The sequence below is a fragment of the Phoenix dactylifera genome, chromosome 1 (genome assembly GCF_009389715.1).
Source record: "Phoenix dactylifera cultivar Barhee BC4 chromosome 1, palm_55x_up_171113_PBpolish2nd_filt_p, whole genome shotgun sequence".
Classification (NCBI taxonomy): domain Eukaryota; kingdom Viridiplantae; phylum Streptophyta; class Magnoliopsida; order Arecales; family Arecaceae; genus Phoenix; species Phoenix dactylifera.
In genome coordinates this window covers 9,898,492-9,924,193 of record NC_052392.1, presented here as the reverse complement: position 1 = coordinate 9,924,193, position 25,702 = coordinate 9,898,492, and the positions used below count along the sequence as shown (strand labels likewise).

At 38.4% G+C, this 25,702-nt stretch overlaps 3 protein-coding genes across 3 annotated transcripts; all 3 read left to right on the top strand.

Annotated features, from left to right (window-relative positions):
• Nucleotides 1-1,467: 1,467 nt before the first annotated feature.
• Nucleotides 1,468-5,530, top strand: LOC103707435 (pentatricopeptide repeat-containing protein At4g30825, chloroplastic). The gene is made up of 2 exons (XM_008791918.4): nt 1,468-1,678; nt 1,983-5,530. The coding sequence occupies exon 2, from the start codon at nt 2,111-2,113 to the stop codon at nt 5,021-5,023; it is 2,913 nt and encodes a 970-aa protein (XP_008790140.2). The 5' UTR covers nt 1,468-1,678; nt 1,983-2,110; the 3' UTR covers nt 5,024-5,530.
• A 1,644-nt stretch (nt 5,531-7,174) lies between these two features.
• On the top strand, nt 7,175-11,606 carry LOC103707434 (probable folate-biopterin transporter 6). Its single transcript, XM_008791916.4, has 5 exons — nt 7,175-7,659; nt 8,454-8,713; nt 8,828-8,926; nt 9,654-9,824; nt 10,684-11,606. Exons 1-5 carry the CDS (start codon nt 7,269-7,271, stop codon nt 11,269-11,271), a joined length of 1,509 nt encoding a protein of 502 aa, XP_008790138.1. The 5' UTR covers nt 7,175-7,268; the 3' UTR covers nt 11,272-11,606.
• A 2,482-nt stretch (nt 11,607-14,088) lies between these two features.
• On the top strand, nt 14,089-25,465 carry LOC103707433 (enhancer of rudimentary homolog). The gene is made up of 4 exons (XM_008791915.4): nt 14,089-14,270; nt 18,122-18,215; nt 24,961-25,081; nt 25,168-25,465. The coding sequence occupies exons 1-4, from the start codon at nt 14,268-14,270 to the stop codon at nt 25,259-25,261; spliced, it is 312 nt and encodes a 103-aa protein (XP_008790137.1). The 5' UTR covers nt 14,089-14,267; the 3' UTR covers nt 25,262-25,465.
• The last annotated feature ends 237 nt before the right edge of the window (nt 25,466-25,702 follow it).

The following is a 25,702-nucleotide window of genomic DNA, read 5'->3' as shown; positions in this document are numbered from 1 at the left end:
TGCCCAACAGTTAAACGGGTTAAACGGTTTAAACGGGTCAGACATCTAAAATCCGTATCCGACCCAATTAATAAACAGGTTAAACGGGTCGACCTGTTTACGACCCGAACCTATTTAGGCCAAACCAAAACCTGTTTATGGCGGGTCGAACATGGGTCGGGTTGGCGGGTCGGGTCATATTTTGCTACCCCTAATTACATACATGAAGGGTATCTAATACATAATATTTAGATATTGTTTTTACATAGCAATAGAAATAAAAATAGTTATTTGACATTCTTTATTAAATAAATAATTAGTTAAAATTTCATTGTAATTCAAATCAAATATTTATTCAAAATACATGAAAATGTTTCAATAAATAGTGTCATTATCAAGTACATTGTTGTATTTTACTTTAGGTTACTATGGTTTTGAACAATTGTTATAACTCTGATTTTATTATCAAGGAAGCAAAGGGATTGGCCGGTGGACGAGAGTTCTTAGAAGAGATTGAAGGTCCTTGAAGTGGCCGTCTATCTTGTTTTGAAAAAAAAGTATTTGTCAAGTGAGAGACCAAATAACCTATTGAACAAGTTTCTAAGATTTTTGTGTCATAAATTCATGCATAAGACCTCTGCATTATATTGAAGATTATCTGCGAGGTCTGCTCCCCCAATACGTGATGCATAAGACCATTATCTATACAAATGGACTACTTGTTTCTGTCCATAACTCGAAAGATAGCAGCAAATAATATAAAAATGTTAGCCATTAATAACAAGAATTTTTTGCATGAATGTCCTTCTAAATATTAGATTTTGCATGAATATCCTTTCAAAATTAATATTTGCACGTATACCCTCGTAAAACACTTGTTTTGCTATTCTATCTTTTTTTTATTTTTATTTTTGCATATGTACCTATGCTATCTAACAACGTTAAAAAATTAACGGTTTCAAATTAAAATGACTAAAATATCCTTAGTGGGTAGGCATGGAAATAGATCATGATCCCAAAAGAAGATAGGGACAATAGTGTAATTTTAAATTTTTTTATTTTTAATTAATATAAATATGATTTTTCTTAACTCTGTTAGAATAACCGTTATATTATGGGCATTTGTACAATAACAGAGTTTTACGAGGGTATACATATAAATATTAATTTTGGAAGGATATTCATGTAAAATCTGATATTTAGAAGAATATTCATGCAAAAAAATCCTAATAACAAAATAATATTATTATAGGTCTCGTTCGAATATTAACTCTTGTCTTGGGTGAACAAAGCCCAGTGGGTGTTACCTGGGCCCAATGGGGTGTGACCCAGTTAACAACTTCTTCCATTATGCAATAGTCTCAGGCCGAGCACCATTTAAATGAGAAGGCCCCAGTTGGTACAATTTATCAAATAATTGGGCTGAGCCCAACCATTTTTTATGAAAAATGACTATGCGGAGTTCTGCAGCAAAACGCCTACGGTAGGCTTCGATTTTCTTATGGGATTATGGGAACCAAGCGGGATAAGAAAGCCAAGTTGCCGGCTCCCATCTTCCACAAGTTTAAAGCCATCTCCATGTAGGATATTTTCTCACCCTTCTGTTTTTCTCGTCTCCACTCCCGCCGCTTTGGAGCTGCTGCGCTGCTGGAAGAAGGGAAGCTCGAAGCTGGCCCTTCTGATTACATTCTTCCCCACTGTAAGAAATCATCATCTGATTATAACCGGCAAATTTCTACAATCGTTTTTGAAATTATTTATTCCGACAGTTATGGCTAGAAATTCATCTCAAGAATTTGCCTTTATCTGGTTAGTTTCTTGAATTGAAAGCGGTATCCTGAGCATCCAAATGTTGGATTTTTTATTTTTTAATTTTAAATGCTGTAATTGTTTCCTCTACGTTTGGAGTTCTTCTCTAAAATAATTGATTGGTGATCGATTTATGGACCTGAGATGGAACATCAGTGGCTGATTGTTTGAGTGAATGTTGTTTGTTGTTTCAGTTTTCTTGCACTCGAGTTGTTTGATTGAAGTTCCCAAATTCAAACCTGGCTGGTTGGTTGTGAATTCACCAATGGGACTTGTTTAGAGACCATGGATTCTTTGAAGTTTTGTGCTGTGCGGGAGATTTATGAATCAAAAAGATGTAATTTTGGGGGGGAATTCCTATCTTTATGGAGTTGATTGGGTTGGCTTGAACTCGTCGGTATCACATATTAGCATCAGATTCGTTGGGGATAGGAAGAAAATTGTTCAAGGGGATATGAGGTGCTATGGATTCTGTGTTGATTGTAGAGTGGATAAGTGTTCAAGTTTGTCTTTTCCCGAAACCAGGTTTTCTTCTGTTGGTGGCACTCGTAGGTGGGATCACAATCCTAAGATTAGGTTGAAGCACATTGTGGTTCGTGGGTCGGGAGTCATTGGTGGCCCTCAATCAGCAGATGAATTTGTTAAGAAATCTCAATCAAGTCAGGCTGATGATGCAGCTTTGTTGGATGTCAGCTTGACTCTGAAGGACCCAGTTCCAAACTTGACGGAAGTCCCCAACAAGGTTCTTAAGGATAGTGCAGAGAGAAAGAGTGGAAGAAAGATACGGAACCGGTTTCTGGGTATTAAGAAAGCAGCACAAAGGAAAGTTTGTAGGCCTGTTTTTACAAGGAAAGGACAAATATTTGAGCAAGTAAAGAATGATAGGAAACTAGAGGTTGCTTTATCTGCTATTGAATCTAATTCTAGCATGGAGCAATGTAATTTTGTTCTGAAAATGCTTGAGAAGAGCAGTGATGAGAAGACAATAAGCTTCTTTGATTGGATGAGGAGTAATGGGAAACTGAAGAAAAATACCAATGCTTATCATTTAGCCCTCCGAGCATTGGCCAGGAAGGAGGATTGGTGCAGAGCCAAAATGCTTATTCAAGAAATGACTTTTGATGCATATTGTGAATTAAGTGCTCGGGCATTTAATGTACTGATATATGTCTGTGCTAAAAGAGGACTTGTTGGGTGGGGGACTAAGTGGTTCCGCATGATGTTAGAAAGAGAGGTACAACCTGATGCTGCTACTTTTGGCATGCTGATGGGGCTATACCAAAAGAGTGGCAAGCTTTCAGAAGCTGAGTTCACATTTGGTCACATGAGGAGCTGCAAATTTCACTGCATCAGTGCATATTCATCAATGATCACCATTTATACACGTTTGGGTATGTATGATAAGTCAGAGGAAATCATCAGCCTCATGGAAAAAGATGGAGTGCTTCCCAATTTGGAAAATTGGTTGGTCCGTATTAATGCTTACAGTCAGCAGGGTAAACTAGAGGAGGCTGAGTCAGTACGGAAGTCAATGCTAGAAGCAGGAATTTCTCCAAATATTGTGGCATACAACACCTTGATCACAGGGTATGGGAAGGTATCTAATCCGGAGGCTGCAAAATGTTTGTTTCAAAGCCTTGAAAGTAATGGTTTAGAGCCTGATGAAACAACTTATAGGTCCATGGTTGAAGGTTTTGGTAGAATAGATAATTACAAAGAGGCATTATGGTACTATGAGGAACTCAAGAGTTCAGGATTTCAGCCAGGCTCATCCAATTTTTATACAATGATTAACTTACAAGCTAGGCATTGTGATGAGAAAGGTGCTGTTCAAACTCTCAAAGACATGAGGCTGATGGGCTGCCAATATTCGTCAATTGTCGGTAGCCTTCTTCAGGCATATGAAAGGGTTGGAAAAATAGAAAAAGTTTCTCGTATTCTAAAAGCTTCTTTTTATGAGAATATTTTACTTGATCCAACATCGTGTTCTATTCTTGTCATGGCCTATATTCAGAAATCCTTGTTGGATGATGCCTTACAAGTTTTACGGGACAAGAGGTGGGAAGATTCTGAATTTGAAGACAATTTATATCATTTATTAATATGTTCTTGCAAGGAGGCAGGCCATCATGAGAATGCTGTTAAGATTTACACTCAGATGCCAAAATCTGATGTCCACCCAAATCTCCATATTGCATGTTCCATGATCGATATTTTTAGTGCCTTGGACAGATTTCCTGATGCTGAAAATCTGTATCTGAGGTTGAAAGCTTCGGGAATCACCTTTGATATGGTAGCTTACAGTATAGTTGTCCGGATGTATATCAAAGCTGGTTCTATCAAAGATGCTTGCTTGGTTTTGGACATGATGGAGAAACAAAAAGATATTGTTCCCGATACATTTCTTTTCCGGGACATGCTTCGGACATATCAACAATGTGGCATGGTGGAGAAGTTGGAAAATACCTATTATTGGATACTGAAAAGTGGAGTCGCATGGGATGAGGCCATGTATAACTGTGTTATTAATTGTTGTGGGCATGCCTTGCCTGTGGATGAGCTTTCAAGACTTTTTGATGAGATGATTCGATGTGGATATGCTGCTAACACCATCACCTTCAATGTAATGCTAGATGTATATGGCAAAGCTGGGCTATTCAAGAAGGCTAGGAAGATATTCTGGATGGCTCGCAAAGAGGGTTTGGCGGACATTGTTTCGTATAATACTATCATATCAGCCTATGGGCAAATCAGGGATTTTAGGAGTATGCATTCTGTTGTTCAAAGAATGCAGTGTGCTGGTCATCCTGTTTCTCTTGAAGCATACAATTGTATGTTGGATGCATATGGAAAAGAAGGCCGTTTAGAGGAGTTCAGCACTGTGTTGCAGAAAATGAAGGAAGCAAGCTGTGTTTCTGATCATTATACATACAATATTATGATCAACATCTATGGGAAAAAGGGTTGGATTGAAGTGGTAGCTCGTGTGCTTGCAGAATTGAAGGAGCGTGGATTGGAACCTGATTTGTATAGTTACAACACCTTAATCAAGGCATATGGAATTGCAGGAATGGTTGAAGAGGCTGCGAATGTAGTGCAAGAGATGAGAGCAAAAGGGATTAAGCCTGATCGGGTAACCTTTGTTAACCTCATCAATGCTCTCCAAAGAAATGAAAAGTTCCTAGAGGCTGTTAAGTGGTCACTGTGGATGAAACAGATGGGAATGTGGAGTTGAAAAATGTGTGCCATGGCCTTTGAGAGTCAAAACTGCCAAAAGATTGTATATTGCCATGCTTCTTGGATAATCGTTGTGCTTCACAACTTGAGTGCAACATGAGTATGACTTTTATTGCAAAGGGTGATAGTAGATGCTTCTGTTATCCTGCTTCCAGAAAGGGATGTTAATCCTGTTCAACCATTTTTTTAATATTCTGGTCTGATAGGAATATCCTGGTCTTTTCTAGCTTTCCAGAATGTATAGATGTAAGTCTCCAGTCAAATTGTTTGTAAATCTCAAATCAATGTTTTATCTTCTATGTGTATAATACATGCGCCACTTCAGCCGAGCACATGTATATTAGCTCGTAGTTCCACAATGAATCCTCTACAAAATCATGAGTCCTAATGGTAGTCAAAGAGATACCTGGTAGGCTTCTTGGACAAATTTTTTGTGATCGACTATTCCATGGCTCTGCCTATGCTAGTTGATATAAGATTTATCCATTTTTATGATTAATCTCTATCTTGTTTTCTATCATATTGTATTTTTGCATTATTGCCTGGTGACTTTTGCTCTCAGTGTGACTTGATGTCGACTGGCGACACTCGCCATTGTCTCTGTAGCACCTGTTAATGAGGACTCCGAACCTCAAATAGGTGATGCTGTCATAGTAAGTCTCTGCTTCTGAACCTCAAATATGTTGCAGTTGGTCCAGTTGGCATTTGTCCTCATCTATCTAGTTGATGAATATGCTTCACTTCCTACAAATTGAAAGAAATGATAAATTGCCAGCTTAGGGTGATGAGAGAAATGGTTTGTTGAAAACATTCTAGAATCTAGATGAACTGAATGTTGAGTATACAGCTTGTAACTAAGAGGCAAAATACCCCAATAGATTCCATGTTGTCTACTATGGGAGATGGATCTAAAGAATGTACAAGACAAGATTCAAAAAACTACCATTTCGTTCATCTCTTTGAGCTATATTCTATGTTCTGGAGTCATGGAGCTTGTAACTTCAAAGGCAAGCTTGGAGGTGCTATATGAGTTGTATAACTTTTGAACTTGGGTACGCGCATTTACGCAGTTTATTATCTTGTTCAATTCAATGAATGATGAAACTTGAAATGATCGGTTGTGCATGGTGAAGTACCTTCTAGCAGAATCACATTGTTTACTCAAAACTGTTAAGAAACCACTGCACCAGACACATGATTTGCAGCTAGGACCCTCAAGAAGAACACTAAATTGACGTGGCAAACCTTATTCTTCATGTTCATGACAAATTGCCCGCGACTTTTTCTTCTTAACCCAAATTTATGCTTTATTTTTGATGAACTTTTGATCTATCATAGTTGCCTATCTCTTCCTCATCTTTTTCTCTAATCCCGGGACCAATAGCTTAATCTCAAGGCCCATGATGCACAGCTGGATTAAAGTTTGCCATACTTTACTCGGTGACAACAATGCATTGAATGGTACAGGAACGGAAAATGGACTATCAAAACAAGTGCGTAATCGCTGCGAAACCAAGAGACGGTAAGTGGAAACCCCAGAGGTCTGTTTCTACTTAAATATCTCATGCATTTCGAAATTGGTAAACACTAAAAATTGCATCCAATCTTAGCCATGAATCTACATGAATGTTGGATAAATGAATCTAGATTGGATTGGGGTTGAATCTAAAATGGGCAACAACTCCACTTTCAACTTTGGACAGGACCAACTTTTTCTGGCCTCCAAGCTACATGTTTCTATTTTACGCAGCAAACTATATAATTTTTTTGAATAAATCAGATGATTTAAATTAAACAAAAATAAAAGATAAAAAACAAAATACTATAAAATCGGATTAAAAAAATCAGTCGAGGATGTCCATATGCTACTATTCAGTTGACAGTGTAAGTTTTTCTATAAATATGCTGATAATAATCAAAAAAAAAAATCTATCCCCAATAAGCGGCGAATGAGAAAATCATGCGATAACTACGGTCGTCGGCCTACGGTCGTCGGTGCCCGTCACCTCCCCTAGAAAAAGACCCCCTTAGTCCTAAACTGCCCAGCCTCCAACGGCTTTTTAAGTAATTTATTAACGTTAGTCAACGTCAACGATGCCCGTTTTCCATGCTATTACCTGGAGAAGAGGTCGTACTGTTTATTAAATAATTTCAACTATCTCCAAACTAGCTCTGGGCTCTCTGCTCCAACACAAGCCTAACACCTCCCCCACCTTCGTCTCTTGCATGCTCCCTAACAAGAAATGGACCCTTCTGAAACCCAAGATCTCGACTCCCGCGGCCAAGCGAATCCTCCCCTTATCATTCTTTGGAAGGATGATGAGGCGGCCGGCCACCCGCTAGGCCTAATTTTTGAGCCCTTCCGATGGATTCGGATGCTGTGCCGAGAACTGAACGCGAGCTTTGTGTTTGGGGTGGCGTTGGTTTATGGCCTGAGCCAAGGCTTCGCCTGGTCTTTCCTTCGGGTGGCCGCCGACTACTACTGGAAGGATGTTCAAAAGGTTCAGCCTTCTATGGTTCAGATGTTCACCGGCTTGTATTACATCCCTTGGGTTATGAAGCCTGTATGGGGAGTCCTCACCGACGTCGTCCCGGTCCTCGGCTACCGCCGCCGGCCATACTTTATTCTTGCAGGTACTTAACCTTCACACCATTAAATTTTTGAGAACCAACACGGATAGATGTATAGTTGTGGTCCAAATTTGGCTCTCCTTCAAGAAATTAAGAGGCAGTGTTTTGGGGGCGTTGAGAGCCTTCAACCTTCTTATCGTATTCTTAGACCCTTCTCTTCTACTCCCTTCTCCAACACTTATTTCACTGTATTCCCACTTCATTTTTTGATAAAAAGAGTTCGTATTCCAAATCCATTCTCCTGCCGGCCATGTATCGTGCAGTAGTGGTGGTTGGAGCCCCTTCATTCATAGAAATGATCGACAAGGATAGAATCATAAAGCAAACCCTGATATATATTTGGAACAATGATTAATATGACATGATTTATGGTATACCTTTTGTTCTAATTTGTAACAGTTAAACTATTAATTATTTGCTCATTTTGCTTACTAATTTTGATAGCCTTGTGTTATGTGATTTACTTCACAATCAGGTTTTGAGCAGGATAGTGGACAACGTTTCATTTTATATCCTTAATATTAGGTTTTATGGCAGCTTTCGTGCCTTGCGCTTTGCAACTGCACATTAGCAATAGTTCATTTAAGAATAATACATATATGATATATAAGGAAAGGAAAAAAGGGGATATTATTTCCTAGAAAAATAGTTCTAAATTCATATTTCTTGAACAAAATTATATGCTATCTAAGGGTTATCTATTAATTCCGTCAAAAAAAACATCTAAAGGTTGTGTAAGCACATTACATGAGAGTATAAGTAAATGAATGTGCTTATTCTTCATGGTACTCAAACAGGCATATTGGGGGTTGCCACGACATTTGTCGTTTCGACATTTGGAAGACTACCTATCATACTGGCCTTGTTATGCCTCATTGGAATGATGGCGTCGATTGCCATTGCTGATGTTACAATTGATGCCTGCATTGCAAGAAATAGCATCGAACGGCCAGCACTAGCCCCTGATATGCAAAGCCTATGTGGGTTCTTATCCTCCCTGGGTGCGCTGATTGGCTTCTCCACTAGTGGTTTCTTTGTTCACCATCTTGGAGCTCAGGTTAGTCTCAGTAGAACTTTTTGGTTGATAGTGGATAATTATGATTTCATCAAGAGATCATATCTTATGAAATTTTTATTTAACTCGAGTCATTTAGGGATGATCTTTATGTAGGGAGCTCTGGGGCTCATGGTGATACCTCCGGTCTCTTTGATTTTGCTGGGATTCGTAATATTTGAGCTGAGAACAAATCGTTGGTCAGAGAAGCAAAAGGTGAGCTTTGTTATTTGCTGCAGATCTTGCACTCAAACTTGAGCAAACAGTTGATCAACCATCAATCAGTTGAAGCAGGAGAAGCACACTTGCCTTTAGGTTTCTGCACCGAAGAAATCATATAACTATTCAAGAGTTATAACAATACCCGAACTTACTGCAATATTCTTGATTTATAAACTTGAAATTTTTTATTTGCCGAATCAAATGGTCGTCCAAATTAATCTTGGATAATCAAATTAATTAAAAAGAATCAAACCTTTCTTGAATTATGCAGTTTATTACGTACATTATTCATGATATAGTTTAAGAAAGTGTTATTAGATGCCATCCATTATTTTTACCAGTGATGTTTTAGATGTTGTTTATTTGTAATTCTTTATCCTGTGTTATTCTTATGCAAATAAGGTATCTATTCTTTGTTATGGTAATCTTGATGGATGGGTCCGGATCCCTGAACTTGGGAATCTTTGAATTTTATGTAATTATTAACTTTTTGAACTTAGAAATAGTTAATGGAGTCTGTGTCAATGATGACAAGTTTTACAGCTGATAGAGAAAAGCCAAGGAAAATAATATAAATTTTAAAAAAAAGTTAATCATTTTACCTTTCTCCATGATCCAAGAGAGAGAGGCAGAAGATGATTATCAATTTTGGGACATTGGATCAGGATTCGATGGCTGACGATTAAATATTAAAGCAGTTGATTGTGGGCTTGTTGCGCAGGTGTGGGAGAAGGTGGGGGGAGCGATCAGAGCGATGGGGAAGACGATACAGTGTCCGATGGTGTGGAAGCCATCGCTGTACATGTACTTGTCGCTGGCCCTTAGTATCAGCACCCATGAGGGGCATTTCTATTGGTACACCGACCAGAAAGCTGGTCCAGCCTTCTCTCAGGTAAAAATCTTTGATTAAAACTATATAATTATCTTTTATCTTTTGACAAGTAGCCTTTTTCACAATCAATCAATCAAAAAAAAAAAAAGAAATTAACTTGTTGATTTCTATTGGGCACATCAAAATGAATTTTTGCCAAAAGTAAAAAAAAGCCAGGTCCCATGTAAAAATTTGTAGGAAATAATTATTGGTTGTCATACAGTTTTTTTTTTTCTTTTTTGAGAGGATTGGTTGTTATATACGAGTAACTATTTTGCTCTCGAAAAAAAATCTTGTTAATGTTTAGGGTTTAGAATTCAGAGTTTAGAGTTAGAATTCTGGGTTTAGAGTTTAGAATTTAGGGTTTAGAATTTTGGGCTTTAGGGTTTAGAGTTTTAGGGTTTAGGAACTGATCTGAGATTTTGGGCAAACAATCACAGTTTATTTATAGTATGGATTTTCTTTGAAAATATTTTATTTTATTTATAGTATGGAATTTCTCTGTTTTCAAAGGAACACACGGACTATAATAATTCACACATATTGCACGTCGTTGTATATGCTAAAAATATCATTAGAGTGGTGATAAGAACCATACGTATAATTGTCTAAGAAATTGAAAATAGATAAATTTTAAATATAATACTTTCTTTTGCAAATAACTGTTTGTTTTTCGAACCATCCATGCTTCTTATACAGAATTATGGAAGCAAACCCATTCAAATAAGATGGAATTCCCTTTCGGTGATAATGGGAAGCAATGGCTATGAAGGGGATGTTATTTGGACTGAAAAGCAAAGCAATCATTCTAAAATAGAATGCAAACTTTCATCCTTAGCTAAGCTGGATTTATGTTCAAACTAGTATTTTCTTATTGCAGCAATTTGTTGGTGTGATCTATGCCATTGGTGCAATGGCTTCCATGGCTGGGGTCCTCATCTATCACAAACTACTGAAAGACTACCAGTTCAGAAGCCTGCTCTTCTATGCTCAACTCCTTTATGCTGTCTCGGGAATGCTTGACCTCATCTTTGTTCTTCGCTGGAATCTAAAACTTGGAATACCTGACTACTTCTTTGTAATCCTTGAGGAGTGCAGCGTTCGAATTACAGGTAGGCTAAGATGGATGCCTATGATGGTCCTCAGCACCAAGTTGTGCCCGTCGGGCATCGAAGGAACTTTCTTTGCACTCCTCATGTGTATCGATAGCCTTGGTGGTTTGACATCCAAAACAGGTGGAGGCATGGTTCTCCATTTTTTCCATGTCACAAGAACTGATTTCAGGAACTTGTGGCTGGCGGTGCTTATAAGAAACTTGCTGAGGATTGCCACTTTGGGTCTGATTTTTCTTATTCCCAAAGCAAATCAATCTGGTGTTTTGCTGCCGCCTGATTTATTGAAATATTCCGATAGCGATGAGGAGGAGAGCTTGCAACTCACAACAATTAATCAGAAGGAAGATATATAAGAAGTCATGATAAGGAGAAGGCCAGGAAGGCTTCTTGAAGCAGTAATTAGAGTAATTGGTGCAAGGTTCTTGTACCACTAAAAATATGCCACTTGACACCATGAGCTCTTTTTTGAGGGAACAGGTAGGTATAAGCAGTTTTGATTAAACCAAGGGAGGCTCCATTGAATGGTAAATGGTGGTAGTTGGCAAAAGGTTCTAATCCCATTAAAAAGATATTACTGCACTTGATGATTTTTTTTTAGCAATATATGTGCATTCATCACCTTTTTTTCCTTTTTTCTAATGGGATATGAACTCTGTCATTCACGCGATATATGCTCAAGTTCATTTGATATGCTTGTGTCGGCTGGCGCACACTGTTCGAAGACTTGAGCCTTCTGTGAATCAAACACTGTCCAAGCTGGAGTTCTTGTTTATACCAATAGCTAATTTAAGAAGTCATGGTCATTAGAGACCATATGGGCTCAATTCTGCAAATACTTGCCCTGTTAGATTCATGGATTACTTTCTACTGGGGAAGGCATGTTGATGGAGTTCAGGCTTCAGGAAAAGTGAATGATTAGTGGCTATCAGGTGCCTTATGATGGTAATCTTGTTAAAAAGATGATGTGTATTGATACTTAATTAATTATGAGTTACAACCACAGCATATGTATGCCACGAAGGATTGGCTACTGTGCCATCAACTAGGTTTATCATGCTTGAGTTTGGAGAAACCTACTGATAGTCAATGAAATTGAGCAGAGCTTTCCCTTTCATTTAAATGTATAACAGAATGGGATTCTCCAAGAACTTTGGCTGTTTATCTCAGAATGGAGGCTAAGTTGCCATTCTATTTATTCGCTTCCTATAATAAGATTGATTTTTGGTTGAGTAAAATGTCGCGGATGATGATATCGGTGCTGGTTGTTTTGTGCAGGCAAAAATATCAAAATGAGTAAATTAAGGTTCATTGTCCAAGTCATTATTAGCTGCTACAAAGACCAATGATGCAATGAGATCCTAGAAATTTAATATCTGAATGGTTACATTAGGGGTGTATCAGAAAATCAATAATAAAAAATAATACAAAGAAAATAAGGGTTGTAGTTTTCCATCTACAACTATTGTAGCCATACTAACAGGTCAACCACTTTTAATCGTCAAACCACAGCTTCTCACAAGAATGTTGGAATAAAATGAAATGGAGCTTTTCTCCTGTATCTTGATAAAAATGAAAGCTACTACCTTCCAATATATAATATGCTCATTTCATATTTGATATTTAGTATAAAAGTGATGTTGCTTGCTCTGATATGATGTGATTAATTTTATACTGAATCTTCATGAGCACTAAAATTTCTACAAGGATGTTTGAATTCTGAATAATAACATCATTCTAGTAAAATGGTGCGACCATCATATGTTAGGTATAAACACATTTGAAACTAGATATCTTGCTGAGAAATGCTAAGAAAAACATGCTAAATAGAATTAGTAATCATGCACTTTCCTTTATTCATTTTTAGAAGGATGGCAAGGTAGGAGACCCAAAAGCACAAGTTCTGTTTTCCTTTCCAGCAACATGTAAGAGTATCATCCCATCAAAATAGGTTTTGTATATAAATCAGTTCACAAATAGGTGCAACATATCAATCAATATTTCCTAATCCAAGCAATGTAAAGTTTGTCCCCATTATCTGTCTTGGGGGCTTGAAGATAGTTCAGCTGGCTATTGGATCTTTCGGACCATCCTATGGGTTCTTGTCCTATTTTGGAGGATTTGACAAGATTGATTTGCGGCGAACTGTTTCATAGTTTGCCATATTATCTCGCACATAAAAAAAAATTGGTACGAAATATATCCTCAAATTGATATAAATTTTATACTGCTTCATACCGAAATGCATATCGATCTGTTTCGAGATGTATTAAATAAAATTGCGAAAATAGTTAGTAAGCTATTTTAGTCAAAAGATGTGTTGTGGTTCAAATTTGGCCCGAGGGTGACCACGTCGGTGGAGTCGAGGAAGCCGCCGATTGTTGTAAGAAAGAGACGAGAGTCACATCCTGCGCGACGGCTGTGGACCTGCACAAAGCCTCACCAGTATTTCCGGTGAGGGCCCTTCGACGATCAAGCTAGAGTGGGGTAAGTTTGGTCCAGCCAAAAGTCCCTTATAAGTTACCTAATCGGGCTATTTATAGTTCCGGTAGATAGGCTCAGGTGGCAGAGACACTGTTAGCCCTCATCATAAGGGGGCATGGCTCTGAGTCGAATAGCGCGCAGCTTAGGCTGGTTGGTGGCGTGTAGTGTTGTCCGTTCTTGAGAACGGTAGGATGTTGACAGTCACAGCAGCGTATGGCCGGAATAGTCTTGGTGTTGTTCTTTGACTGTTGAGGGCCAGCTATCGAAGCATGGTATGGTGGTGTTGTAATGTACGGCTACGTAGAAGGGCGTAGGCGCGCACATGGGTGCGGTTGTTGGTGAGACCGAGCCCGTTAAGGGGTCGCATCATGCGTTTGGCGAGGTCGGCTAGACAGGTGTTGAGGGTAGCTCGGCTTCCCAAGTTCCGATGTGTCCTCGGCAGAGCGCCCCGAGCTCGAGGGTTGGGGCGTACTATTGAAGCAGGTGCTCCGAGCTTGGTCGGGGCGGTTCGGCGATTATTGGAGGTACTTCGAATTCGGTCGGGAAAGTCGGCAAATATCTGAAGTCGAGGTGGTTCTAAAGGCCAAACTGAGGATTCGACCGGCATGTGTTGGCATTTATCCCTCCCCCCCTATAATTCGGATACTTTTATTTGGGATTCGGTTGAGTTAACTTCCCCTGAGATATTCCCTTCCCCGCACCCCACACCTTAAATAATATAAAACTAAATACTCTTTTCTCGTTCTCGCCTTTCTCACGCCCACCCGCGCCCTTCTCGCCCACTTCGATTTCGGTGGCTTCCGTCGCCCCGAGAGTGGGATTCTTCCAGCCAAATCCGCCTGCACCTCGGCCAGGTTTTGATCCGAGCATGGTGAGCTCCCTTCCCCTTCGCCGTGCTCGGCTCTCTTCTCTCCTGATTCTACGCCGTCTTAGCTCAAAAAACTAGGGTTCTCTGTTATGTTGACTGGATTCTGATTGTTTTCTTTTTGTTTTTCTCTGATGTGGTTTCTGCTCCCTCTCGTCATAGTTCAAGAAAATTAGGTTTTTCGCTTCTGCTTTAGATATTCTTTTTTAAAATAATTTTTGTTGTTGTTTCGCTGATTAAATGTGATTTTGATATCAAGAAATGCGAAAGAAGAGATCTTGATGCTACTATTGCAAAAATTGAGCTATTGGGAATTAAATAATGATGCGACTCTATTCTTTGTGCATCATATATGGTTCCTGATGCTTCTGTTAGTCCATTGCATCAAAGTCTGCACGAACGGAGCACAGAAATCAAAGAAATATGCATATACAGGAGACTCGCTTGTTTTGTGGAATTTCTTGATCTTGGAGGGAATCTTAGGTGTTGGGTTTGGGATGCGTGTGCTTTAGCGATATGAGTTTCGTGATTTCGACAATAGTGGGTCAGCACAAGATGAGTTTCTCTGACGTGAATGCTGTCTTTTAGATATAGGTCCATAGAACAGTGGCTTTAAGCTGGAAAATTCAACTTTGAGGTAGTGGTATTCGTTGCGGAAAGTTTTTTTGTAGAGAAAAATCCTATCTTCTTATTACCCGTCTGGAAGGTTGATGACATGCCTAAAAAAGCCTAGAAATTCTTTCTTGTGTATCAAATTCTTAAATTAAAGCTTAGTCTAACCCAGAATTGGAAGACATATGCCCCTAGACACTTGAATTGGTAGGTGCTTTGCAGGGAAATGAGGTTCTGTGGAAGCACCCAAGAAGCAACTCTATACATAATAGGGAGGCCATACATGCCAGTCATGTGGATGGTCATGGTGTTGATTGAAACCCTTTTTCAATAAAATTCATGGAGGTGGTTTTGGTCTTTGCATTCTACACATGGATAACTAGCCTTTCCTACCCTTTCTGTCCTTCCGCTCATACCAGAACCATTTGTCCATGTAATCTTTCCTTTAAACCAGTCAAATATATTCAGCAGTTAAGTTCGTTCATTGTTGTAATTCTATTTGCCCATCAAGTACATTTCTTAAGTAGATATGGTCATAGGAGACGCTTAATGTTTCAGATTATGGGCATTCATCATGTTATCTATGGATAAATTCACAGTGGTCCATCAAATTCATCTTGAATAAATCATGTGCACAGTACACGCTATGTAATACCTACTCTACTTTATAACAAAAACTCTCAGGAGTGTTTGTGAAGCTCTTTAGATGCCATCTTACCTCTTGCACTGCGCATGCCGTACTCTAGTTTCATTAGCTGATATAGTCAAAACCGTCAATCAAATCCTTACTTTATATTCAGTCGTTCGCAGAACCCATGCTGTTTTTTTGTTGTGAATTTAATATAATAGTCCGTGTTGTTTGCTTTCTTGATGGTTCTAGTTCAAATGTTGAAATGAGGATATAAAAAATGATAATCTCCCCCCCCCCCCCCCCCCCCCCCCCCGCGCCGCAAAAAAAAGGTAAAAAAGAAAGGAAAAGAACAATGTGATTACAAGCTGGTTGGAAGTGTCAAGAAATGGGTATCTTATGAGATTATAATCCCCTAGCAAGATGTGACACCCCAAATGGAATTTTCCAGTAGTCTGTCCTGAAATTGTAGCTGCCAAGTTAATTTTTGGTGTTCGTTTTCTAAAACAGTGAATAAGCTCTCTTGCAGGTTCCTTGTTTTCCTTTTAGATTTTTAAGAAAGCTGCTCCACTAGTTAATGAATTTGAATTGGGTTTTTGAACTATTATGGCTTGTCTATCCTATTCATAGGTTTATATCATGACCATTGAGTTTGATTCTGCAGTGCTTCATGCAATTTATATATGCATTTTGTACCCTTATATATTATATTATTTCTCTCCATTCATCTAGGATTCTCCTAGTCTTCCTAACCACGTTCAATGGCACAGCAGTAAAGCAAGTGTAATTGTAGCAAAAAAAAAAGCAAGTTTAATTGATCAATATCTTGATCTTGAATAGAGGACCTCAAAATGTGTATCTATCTTAGCTATGAGAAAGGATATGAAGGTACGACGAATTCTAATGACCATATATAGCAATTTATGGCCTATAAGATTGTCTCAAATAATACTTACATATATTTATCTTTATATTTATAGAGAGAGAGATGCTACCATTTGCTCGGGTGTATCAAGAAATCGCTACACCCCCCTGAAAATTAGTGATGGGCCATCCAGCTTCAAGATCCAAACTGTCGAACATGAGTTGCACCTCAAAAGAGGCCCAGAAACTAAAATTCATGTATCTAACCTAATCACCAAGTAGGTGTCAAAATGGACAGCTTTAATACTATGTTTAACCATGATCTAAGAAATCTATCAATGTATAAAGTTACATAGATCATGATTCACAAAGTGGATTTTCAATTTCTGTGCCTTATCATGTATTTTACTACACTAATGCAATTGATATAATCCATTTTGATACCTACTTGATGATTAGGTTAGAGACGACCAAAACACATGAATTTTAGTTGCTAGGCCTTTGTTTATAATGTAAATAATGTTCAATTGTTTGGATCTTGAATTTTGGGGGGCCATCATTGATTTTTCGAGGGGTGTACTGATTTCTTGGAACACTTGAGCATGCAATAACATCTCTCTCTCTCTCTCTCTCTCTCTCTCTATATATATATATATATATATATATATATAGAGAGAGAGAGAGAGAGAGAGAGAGAGAGATTTTACAAATGGAAAATTTTCTTTCAATAATTATCAAGGAAGGAGAAAAAATTGGGAAAACAGAACTCTTAACAATATGGTGTCTTTATCTGTCAACAATCTCATAAATCATGGAGGATTGATATTTAAGGAGATTGTAAATTTGTGCAAAGCAGCTATATAGATGATTAATCTCATTTGCTCTTGAATCCAAATTCTGAAAACTGTAGAGTGAAGTGAGCCCTGTTTCATGATTAGGAACTTTTATCATTCATTTGGTATCCTTAAGCAGAGGAAATATCTAATGTAAATTAAATGATGTAAATTATGACATATCCTCATACAAGTATATTGTTTAAAACAGTACATTATATTAAATGAATTCTGTTAATTTACCCTATCCCCTTCTTTAATGTTTATACAATGTACCCTTGGTTTCTCAATAACTGGCAGAAATTTATGAGTTGCACCTTGTGCAATGGAGTTCGGAGAGATTCAAAACTAATCTTGTGCAACAAAGGCCTGATATGTCTCCAATATGATTATGGTTACCTATTCATTTTGAACGGTCAAATAAGGGGTTATATATGAAATATGAATGTAGTTTTGAGAAACAAAACGAAAAAGCCGGTGCTGTTAAAAGGGTTCTGTAATTGGAATAAATGATGCTTGGTGAATATAGTATTAACTTTAAGAGGTTAGGTGAAGGTTTGTTCACTAATGATTATAATTATCCACATGGTAATTATTGGATTATGTTTAGATTGTAATGGGAAGGTTTTGGTTATAATTAAAGGGAACAGTCTCTTTGATTTAGTATTATTCTTTCTATAATTGAAAGTGCATAGCGTTTTTGAGAGTTAACTATATTAAAGCCATAGCAGGTTCACTACCATGAAATAACCAAATGGATGATTAAAATCTCTGTTACATCTTTCTGTTGGAAACATAATATTTCTTGAGTGCTGGCAGTTATCAAGTGAGCTTCTTATTTCATATGTTTCAAGTTCTCAGCATTTTTTTCTCGATTCAGTGACATCCTTCTAATTGTGAATGGTTCCTTTTTTTTGCAGGCTAACAGGCACACAATTATTCTAATGCAGACATCTCAAAACAGGGCAACTAGAACGTTTATGGATTATAATTCGATTAGTCAAGCTATGGATGGTATTCATGATCAGTATCTCAAAGAACACCATGCTTTTTTAATATTCAATAAATGGCTATTATATAAAGTATTCAAATGTGACCTTAGTGATTACTAGAGAAAGCTTAGCCTCAATTTCTTTTTTTTCTCTTTTTAATTATGATATAGACAATAGCACTAAGACTGTCAGCATGCTAAGCTAGGTCTGTGTACAAATAGCTTACTGGAATCTTATAAGATCCCATATATTTTGTGTAGTTCATCATTTCTTTGCTTGTTTCTGTGCAAAGTTAGAATGATGTTTACAAAGCAGTTTTCGTTTGCTCTCTGTACAATTGTCAGTATCAAAAGTTTACATCCCATACAAGATAGGTCGTCTTTTTTCCATCAACGTGATATTTACATGTTGTTGGTTAATGTAAAATTGCACAGACAATTTTAAAACATGACTTGGATGTGTATACAAACTGCTGGATACTTGATGTTATCATTAGAGCACTTTCCAACGATTGCTGATAATATGTTGTCATAGAACAAATTCTATTGCGGCAAACAAGGGTTCATAAAGCTGAATTGTCATTGTTGCACAAAGTCTTGATGGTTCTGATTGGGATTATGTTTTTGAGTGAACGTGTTTTTGTTTGCATCTTTGTCAGCTTCTAGCCCTATTCTATATGTTGTGTCCTTCATGGTGAACTCTAGTCTGCATCCTTAGTGGTCAAGCAAAACTCAGGTTTCTAGTGCTTTAAATAGTTGAAGGTATCTCTTCCAAAGCTTTGAATAGCAAATATGATGCCACATCATTTCCATACATTTGAAACACATAAGGACTAAAGGATACACATCTTTCTTAATGGATAGCTTGACAATGCACCAAAGCATACCAAGAAACCCTATCTTTCTCTAGTTTGCAATATCTAGGATAGCATGATGTATAAATAGGATAGCATGATGTATAAATATTGTTTGTACGTTCAGACTGTTTTCTTTTTATACATGCACAATACCCCCACCTCTTAAATATGCATCATTCTTGCTGATAAAATTCAATAGGACACATACTAAACCATATTAACCACTTCAATTTACAAATTTACATCATAATACAATACTTAAATTAAGCACATGAGGCAAAACAATATGTTCAGTAAGTTCAGGTCTAATAAGTTTATCAGAAGGTGTCACTTTATATCTTTCTGCAGCATTATGTATTCATTAATGTTCAACAATATGGAGCATTGCCAATTAATTCTAGATCAATAGACTACCCCAAACCTGGGTATATATAACATGGTGTCTCTGGCACACTGTTAGAGACTTTTTATTGAAGCCCTAATTCTTTAGGTGTTACTGACCAGGATAAACTGAAAAATGATATAAAATCAAGCAGTTCGGCAGCCTAAAATAATTGTTCTGTAGGCATAAAATCTAAAACAGGTTTTAATATCTGCAACGTTGTCTCTAAGAAGCTAAAAGCTTAGAATATACAACAATCTTTGAGTTAGCAAGCATAAAAGAACTTGTTTCTATTTAATGACTTGAATGGAATTAAAATAATAAGGAACATGGACGATTAGCCGGTTGATGGTGCTCGATGGTTTCGGGTGGGTAAGACTAGGGTGATCCGAACAACAAATCATGAGGCATCAATGTTCGCCATACCGGTATCGGACCCCGTACCGGTGCCACATTATCATAGTGTCGGTACGGTACGCGGTATGCCTGGCGTATCGAGTGTTGGTATGCCACCGATACTGGTATGGTACGTCCAGTATCGTCGGTATGGTATAGTACAACATACCATGTGAGGCATGAACTCAATCAGGATCAAGGTCGTTCAACAAGGTTCATCATCAATAGGTTTTAGGAATACTCTACAAAGTCGGGGTGGTCGGTCTGACAGGTTGCCCGAGCACTCGGACAATTCAGGGCCTCTTTACAGAGGTCAACTCAAGTCCGTAGAATAGATGGACGGATCCTGCATTAGGATTTATGGGTCTGTTTAGAGAGAGAAACAGAAAGATGGGAGAGAAAACAAGAGAGAGAAAGAGAGGGATGGGCTCTCTCTTTTTCTTCTTTCTTGGTAAACATGGGAAGGTAGAGGGTGGACCGGTGGTTGTTGTGGTCGTGGTCCAATGAAGTGGTGGCTGGAGGGGGTGGCGGGTGGTAGGGAGTAGTCAGCAGTGGCGGCCGATCAGCTGAATTCAACCCAAAAACAGGCCGAGAAGGGGGTTTATTGGCTCGGTCGTTCTCGGATCCTAGCCCGCTCGCTGGTGACTGGGGATCTGGCTTCAACTCGAGGCCGATGCAAGGAAGAGGTTGAGGCTCTTGGCGGCGAACGCTGGTGGCGATGGTGGGTGGAAAGAGAGAAAAACAACAAAAATAGGGGACATGAACAGGGGACTTTCCGGTCGATTCTTCAGCCAGTGATGGTGGTTTTGGACCATGGGAAGAAGAAGCTAAGGGGAGAAAGATCAGAGCTTTACCTTAGCTCCAGCAGCGTCTCCAGCCTCGATATCCGACGGACACAAGAACGAGAAACCGTGGACTCGATGAGAGAAAAGAGGAGCAGTGGCACTCGACGGTGGTGGGGGCTCTCTCTTATAGAGGAGCCCTAGGGTCCCCGCGACCCCGGGACTCCGATTTTCCAGCCGAAACCGCCGGAGGGAGAGGACCAGGAGTCTTCCAAGGCTGATACGCAGGGCGAAACCCCCCCCCCCTCCCCCCTCGCCTCGGGGCCGAGCTTGGGCCGGTCCAATGGACCAAGCCCAGGCGGGCCTTCACTTTAGTTGTGCAATTGAGGGAGGAGGGTGGACTTTCATCACTAATAAGGCTGGCTAAACTAATCATTTATCATGAGAAGAGGTTGGGGTTAGGGGAGGTTAGGTAAAAAGATCACTTTTCTCTCTTAGTATATTTAGATATACCTACATAAAACTTGTTAAAGGTTATATAATGCCCTGAAAAGAAGCTACATTGGACAAACATCATCCAACATATTGAGTATATATTTATAATCATTAGATTAGTGACAAAACATATTGCATTCCTTTCAACTGCTAGATTTTGATGATGGAGCAAATATGATGAAACATGTTATATGCTGATCAATTGCTATATCACGATTTAGATGATGAAGCAAACTAAGCAACTGTTTACTAGTTTAAACAGATGGTTAAATGGCTAAGCAGACTAAATGGCTACTTGTTGTTCGAACAGGCAGTGCTTGGCACTTAGGGGTGGCAATCGGGTCGGGTCAGGCATAAACAGGTCGGGTCAAATACAGGTCGGGTCAGAAAACTATAAATCTGAACCCGACCTGTTTATTAAACGGGTCAGGAATTACAAACCTGAACCTGACCTGTTTATTAAACAGGTAACCCGACCCGACCCGTTTAACCTGTTTAATAAACAGGTAACCTATTTACCCAACCCGACCCGACCTGTTTAACCTGTTTGCCCAACCTGACCCGTTTAACCTGTTTAGACCTATTTAATCTGTCCAACCCAACCTGTTTAACCTGCCCAACCTGACCTATTTAGACCTGTTTAGACCCGTTTAACCTGTTTAGACCCGTTTAACCTGTTTAGACCCGTTTAACCCGTTTAACCTGTTTAGACCTGTTTAACCTGCCCAATAGTTAAACGGGTTAAACGGTTTAAACGGGTCAGACATCTAAAACCCGTATCCGACCCAATTAATAAACAGGTTAAACGGGTCGACCTGTTTACGACCCGAACCTGTTTAGGCCAAACCCAAACCTATTTATGGCGGGTCGAACACGGGTCGGGTTGGCGGGTCGGGTCATATTTTGCCACCCCTATTGGCACTTCATAACCATTTTAACACAAAAAATGGAATGAGGAAGAATAGATTGGTTTATTCAAGAAAACAAGTGATGTGATTCTGTTTTCCAAGACACCCTGGTCTTATTGAGGTTGTTTTGAGAGAGCAATAAAAATGTCTTATGGGTGAGAACTTTTGTAGTGAGGTTTGTCTCTTGGAGAAGGATAACTTTGCCTATCTTGCTCTTCCTATGAGAATGCTTGGGGTGATCATCCTTGTATGGTATCAAGTTCAGTACAGCTCAGAGTTGCAGTGTTTGTTTCAATGATATTGTGTTGTTCGTGTCCATGTGCTATACAAGTCTAGCAAAGAGGTGAATGACTTGGTCTTCACTTTCCTGTAATCTTTGTAGAGGAGAGTATATGTTCTCCTCTTAACTAGAGTTTGTTGTTTATTTTCTTGCATGTGTTCTTTTATGCAAAGCTAAGATACAGAATCTTGAGCCCTTATGGTAAGTGCATCCTGACCTGGGTTTTTGTCAAGTTCGTTAATTCTTTCCTAGAGAGTCGGGTTGGCTCTCATTCCTTGAGTAGCAGGGTGAATCTTGACCCCTAGTGTGAGATGTTGATGGAACATCCCTCCCTTCAGTCATTAGTATAAAAGAATACCTGATACTTTAGCCCCTGTATTTGTTGTCAGCATGCTTTTGTATATGATATCTTTAAGTTTCAGGCAAAGGTAGTACATTTTTTCTCAAATTAGATTTTCTATTGGTATATTCATCTACAGGATATACTAGCACTGCTTCCTGTGCATTAGAACTTGAAGGTTTGGTACTTAACAATGAGTATGTGACTTTGCCTCTTCAAAATTCACATTTTCTTGCTAGCTACTTCAACTCTATGATGTAAGTCTAGCATAATTTGTTCCCTTTCAAAATTATTGCGTTACTTTCTTCTCAACCCTCATAGGCTTTGAAAGCCTGGAAAGTTGTGGTGGGAGCCGCTATAGTACCTCTTTTCCGAAGACGCTCTAATCATCCAAGACTCGAGTGACTTTCTCTTATATAAGAGACACCAATGATAGATGGATGTAACACTAACCCAATCTGGAAAGTGGTACTTTTGATTGAATTCAACCAAACCAGGAACTTATTCTCTGACATCAACTATTATAATAAGTGACTTCCTCCGTCAAAGCTATTATTCCATGCCATTCGAGGGACCTTTTCCTACTCCAAATAAGTGAAATCGACACTTTCATTTTCCCGGGAATTTTGGCATAGATTGGATTTCCTTTTCTACGAAATGTGACATTTGAGCGTTTTATCGGGATTTTTTTTTGGTTGAAAGCCAATTTCCCTTTAAGATGCAGGGCAAGGTTTTAAGTTCTGTATTCTAGGCAATGCCAATGCTGGATATGGACTGGCATGCTCGAATGCTACACATGCCAACAGCAGGCATGTGCTGCTCGGATGGTGGCATGATTGGCATCTAGACCATGTCTCATGTTGATGTGCATGGGTCTAGAACTTGAGCAACTTACTACCATGTAAGCCAACACATTGGATTATGTAATTCAAAGGCTCATCTATAGTTATTAGGATTACTTACGAATAATTTAATTTACTTGCAGTGTTATTGCTTTTATTGTTCTTTGGGCCTTTTTTCCTTTTGAGCCAAAATAAGCTCCAGATTTTTTTCCCTTGAGCCTTTTTTCACTTACAAAATGACCAAGTGGTGGTGGAACAAGAATATAACTATCTGATTTTCGTACTATTTAACCTATATTTTCTAGGCTTTGGATTCAAATCGGTTCGCTGATGACTGATATGATACTGATATTTGCAACAATTTGAATTATGGGTGTGTAAGTAGATCAGTAGTTAATGCTTTTGTCCCCTTTCCCCCTGAGATAAGTTCTGGCAGTTTGTCGGTTTAACGTTTCATGTTAAGACATGTCTACAGGTGGGAATTTTTGGATAGTGAAAGAAAATTAAGTATTCCATTATATTAGAAGGACTGAATATGCAAGACAAATCATGTTGGAATTTAATTAATGGTAAATGATATGAGTGATTTATTTATATTTGATTCAGCATCACTTGTACAGAACTCAAGGCAAATGTGTGGGAAGTGGCTTGTTATGGTTCAATATGTCTGAAAAAACTTGAATTGTGCGGTGATATACCCTTGCTGTACCTATTTTTTTGGCTTTTGCATCTATGCTTATCTTCTTGCACAATATGTGCAATACACACACACACACACACAAACATATACTATATATAAGGGAGAGAAATTCCATTTCTTAGAAGTTTTTGATAAGATCTAATATCCTATATGATATCAACATTAGTCATGGGAATGTATATTCCTCCAATAAAAAAGCATTAAACAACTATAGATATGCGCCTCACATGCATGTCATCATTTTATATAGCATTACCTGAGAGCCTCAATGTGTCTTTAGATATTGTACCTTGAAGTATGAGGCAGGGATTCAAATTGTGCTGTTATAGATCCTATCTGGAACCATTATTTTGTCATAATGGATATAACAGCCATTATTATCCCTGTGTGTCCTGAACTGGGTTTTTCTTTGGAATGATTATTAGCTGTTGTAACACAAAAACAACAGACAACAGGAAAATAATGGTGGTGTTCATTGTTAAAATTGAAAATCATTCTTTCTAGTTGGCAAGGAAAATTAAATTGGCAAATAAAAGCAATTATTAGCACCTGGCATCATCTGTTATTATAGGGTATAGGCTAAATAACAGTCATCATTTAAAAGTCCATTATGTAGAAAACGTGAAACTACTTAAACTAGGAGCATTCCATTACTGCAAACAAGAATAAGGTAAAGCGCACCGGTATTTCTGCTGTTTAATTGACTACTATTTGAAGAGGCAACTGTCAATCGTCATTTATTGTTCATGATTACATATGGAGTGACCATATTTTTGACATGCACAGGAATCTGTGGCTTGTATGAGAGGAAACTGAAGGATCTTAATCCAACAATTGGAAATATCACTTATGACATCACCGATCTTTACAACTTCATAGATGGGCTAACCGATCTTAGTGCATTGGTGTATGTATCATTTAACATTTGGTATACCATGTCACAGTTATGCGCAATAATTCTAACTTACATATGCTTCTGTGTTCTGATTGCAGGTATGAACACTCAATTCAAGCTTTTCTTCCATACGACCGACAGTGGATAAAACAACGAATATTCCAACACCTGAAGAAATTGGCTTCCCGTTAAATATCTTTGTGGATATTATATAACATAAAAAAAACATGAAGAGGGTATGGATGTTAAGAATTGTTACAAAAGAAGATATCTGTATTGTGTGTAAGTTTTGTTAATCTAAAGTGCTTGCTCCTGGTGATCAGGTCCCCCAGTTGGGTTCTGATTACCTGTTGACATAAGCTTATTAAGGAGGGCAGATGTTCGATGGTTACCACATTGGTTGTTTCCCTTTCGTTTTGAATGCTTCATTTTTCCAAATTTATACCGCTTCATGTTGCTGCATCTGTCAACACTGATTATGTCAGGTCTCTTATTTGGGACATTCATCAGGTGTTTGCAGCATAACCGTTGACGAAATATATATGTAGTTTCCTTTTGCGGAAAGGTAAAAATTTGCCCTAGTTTGAAATCAAACAGACAAAAATCTTTGGAAATGATACCTCTGCAAAATAG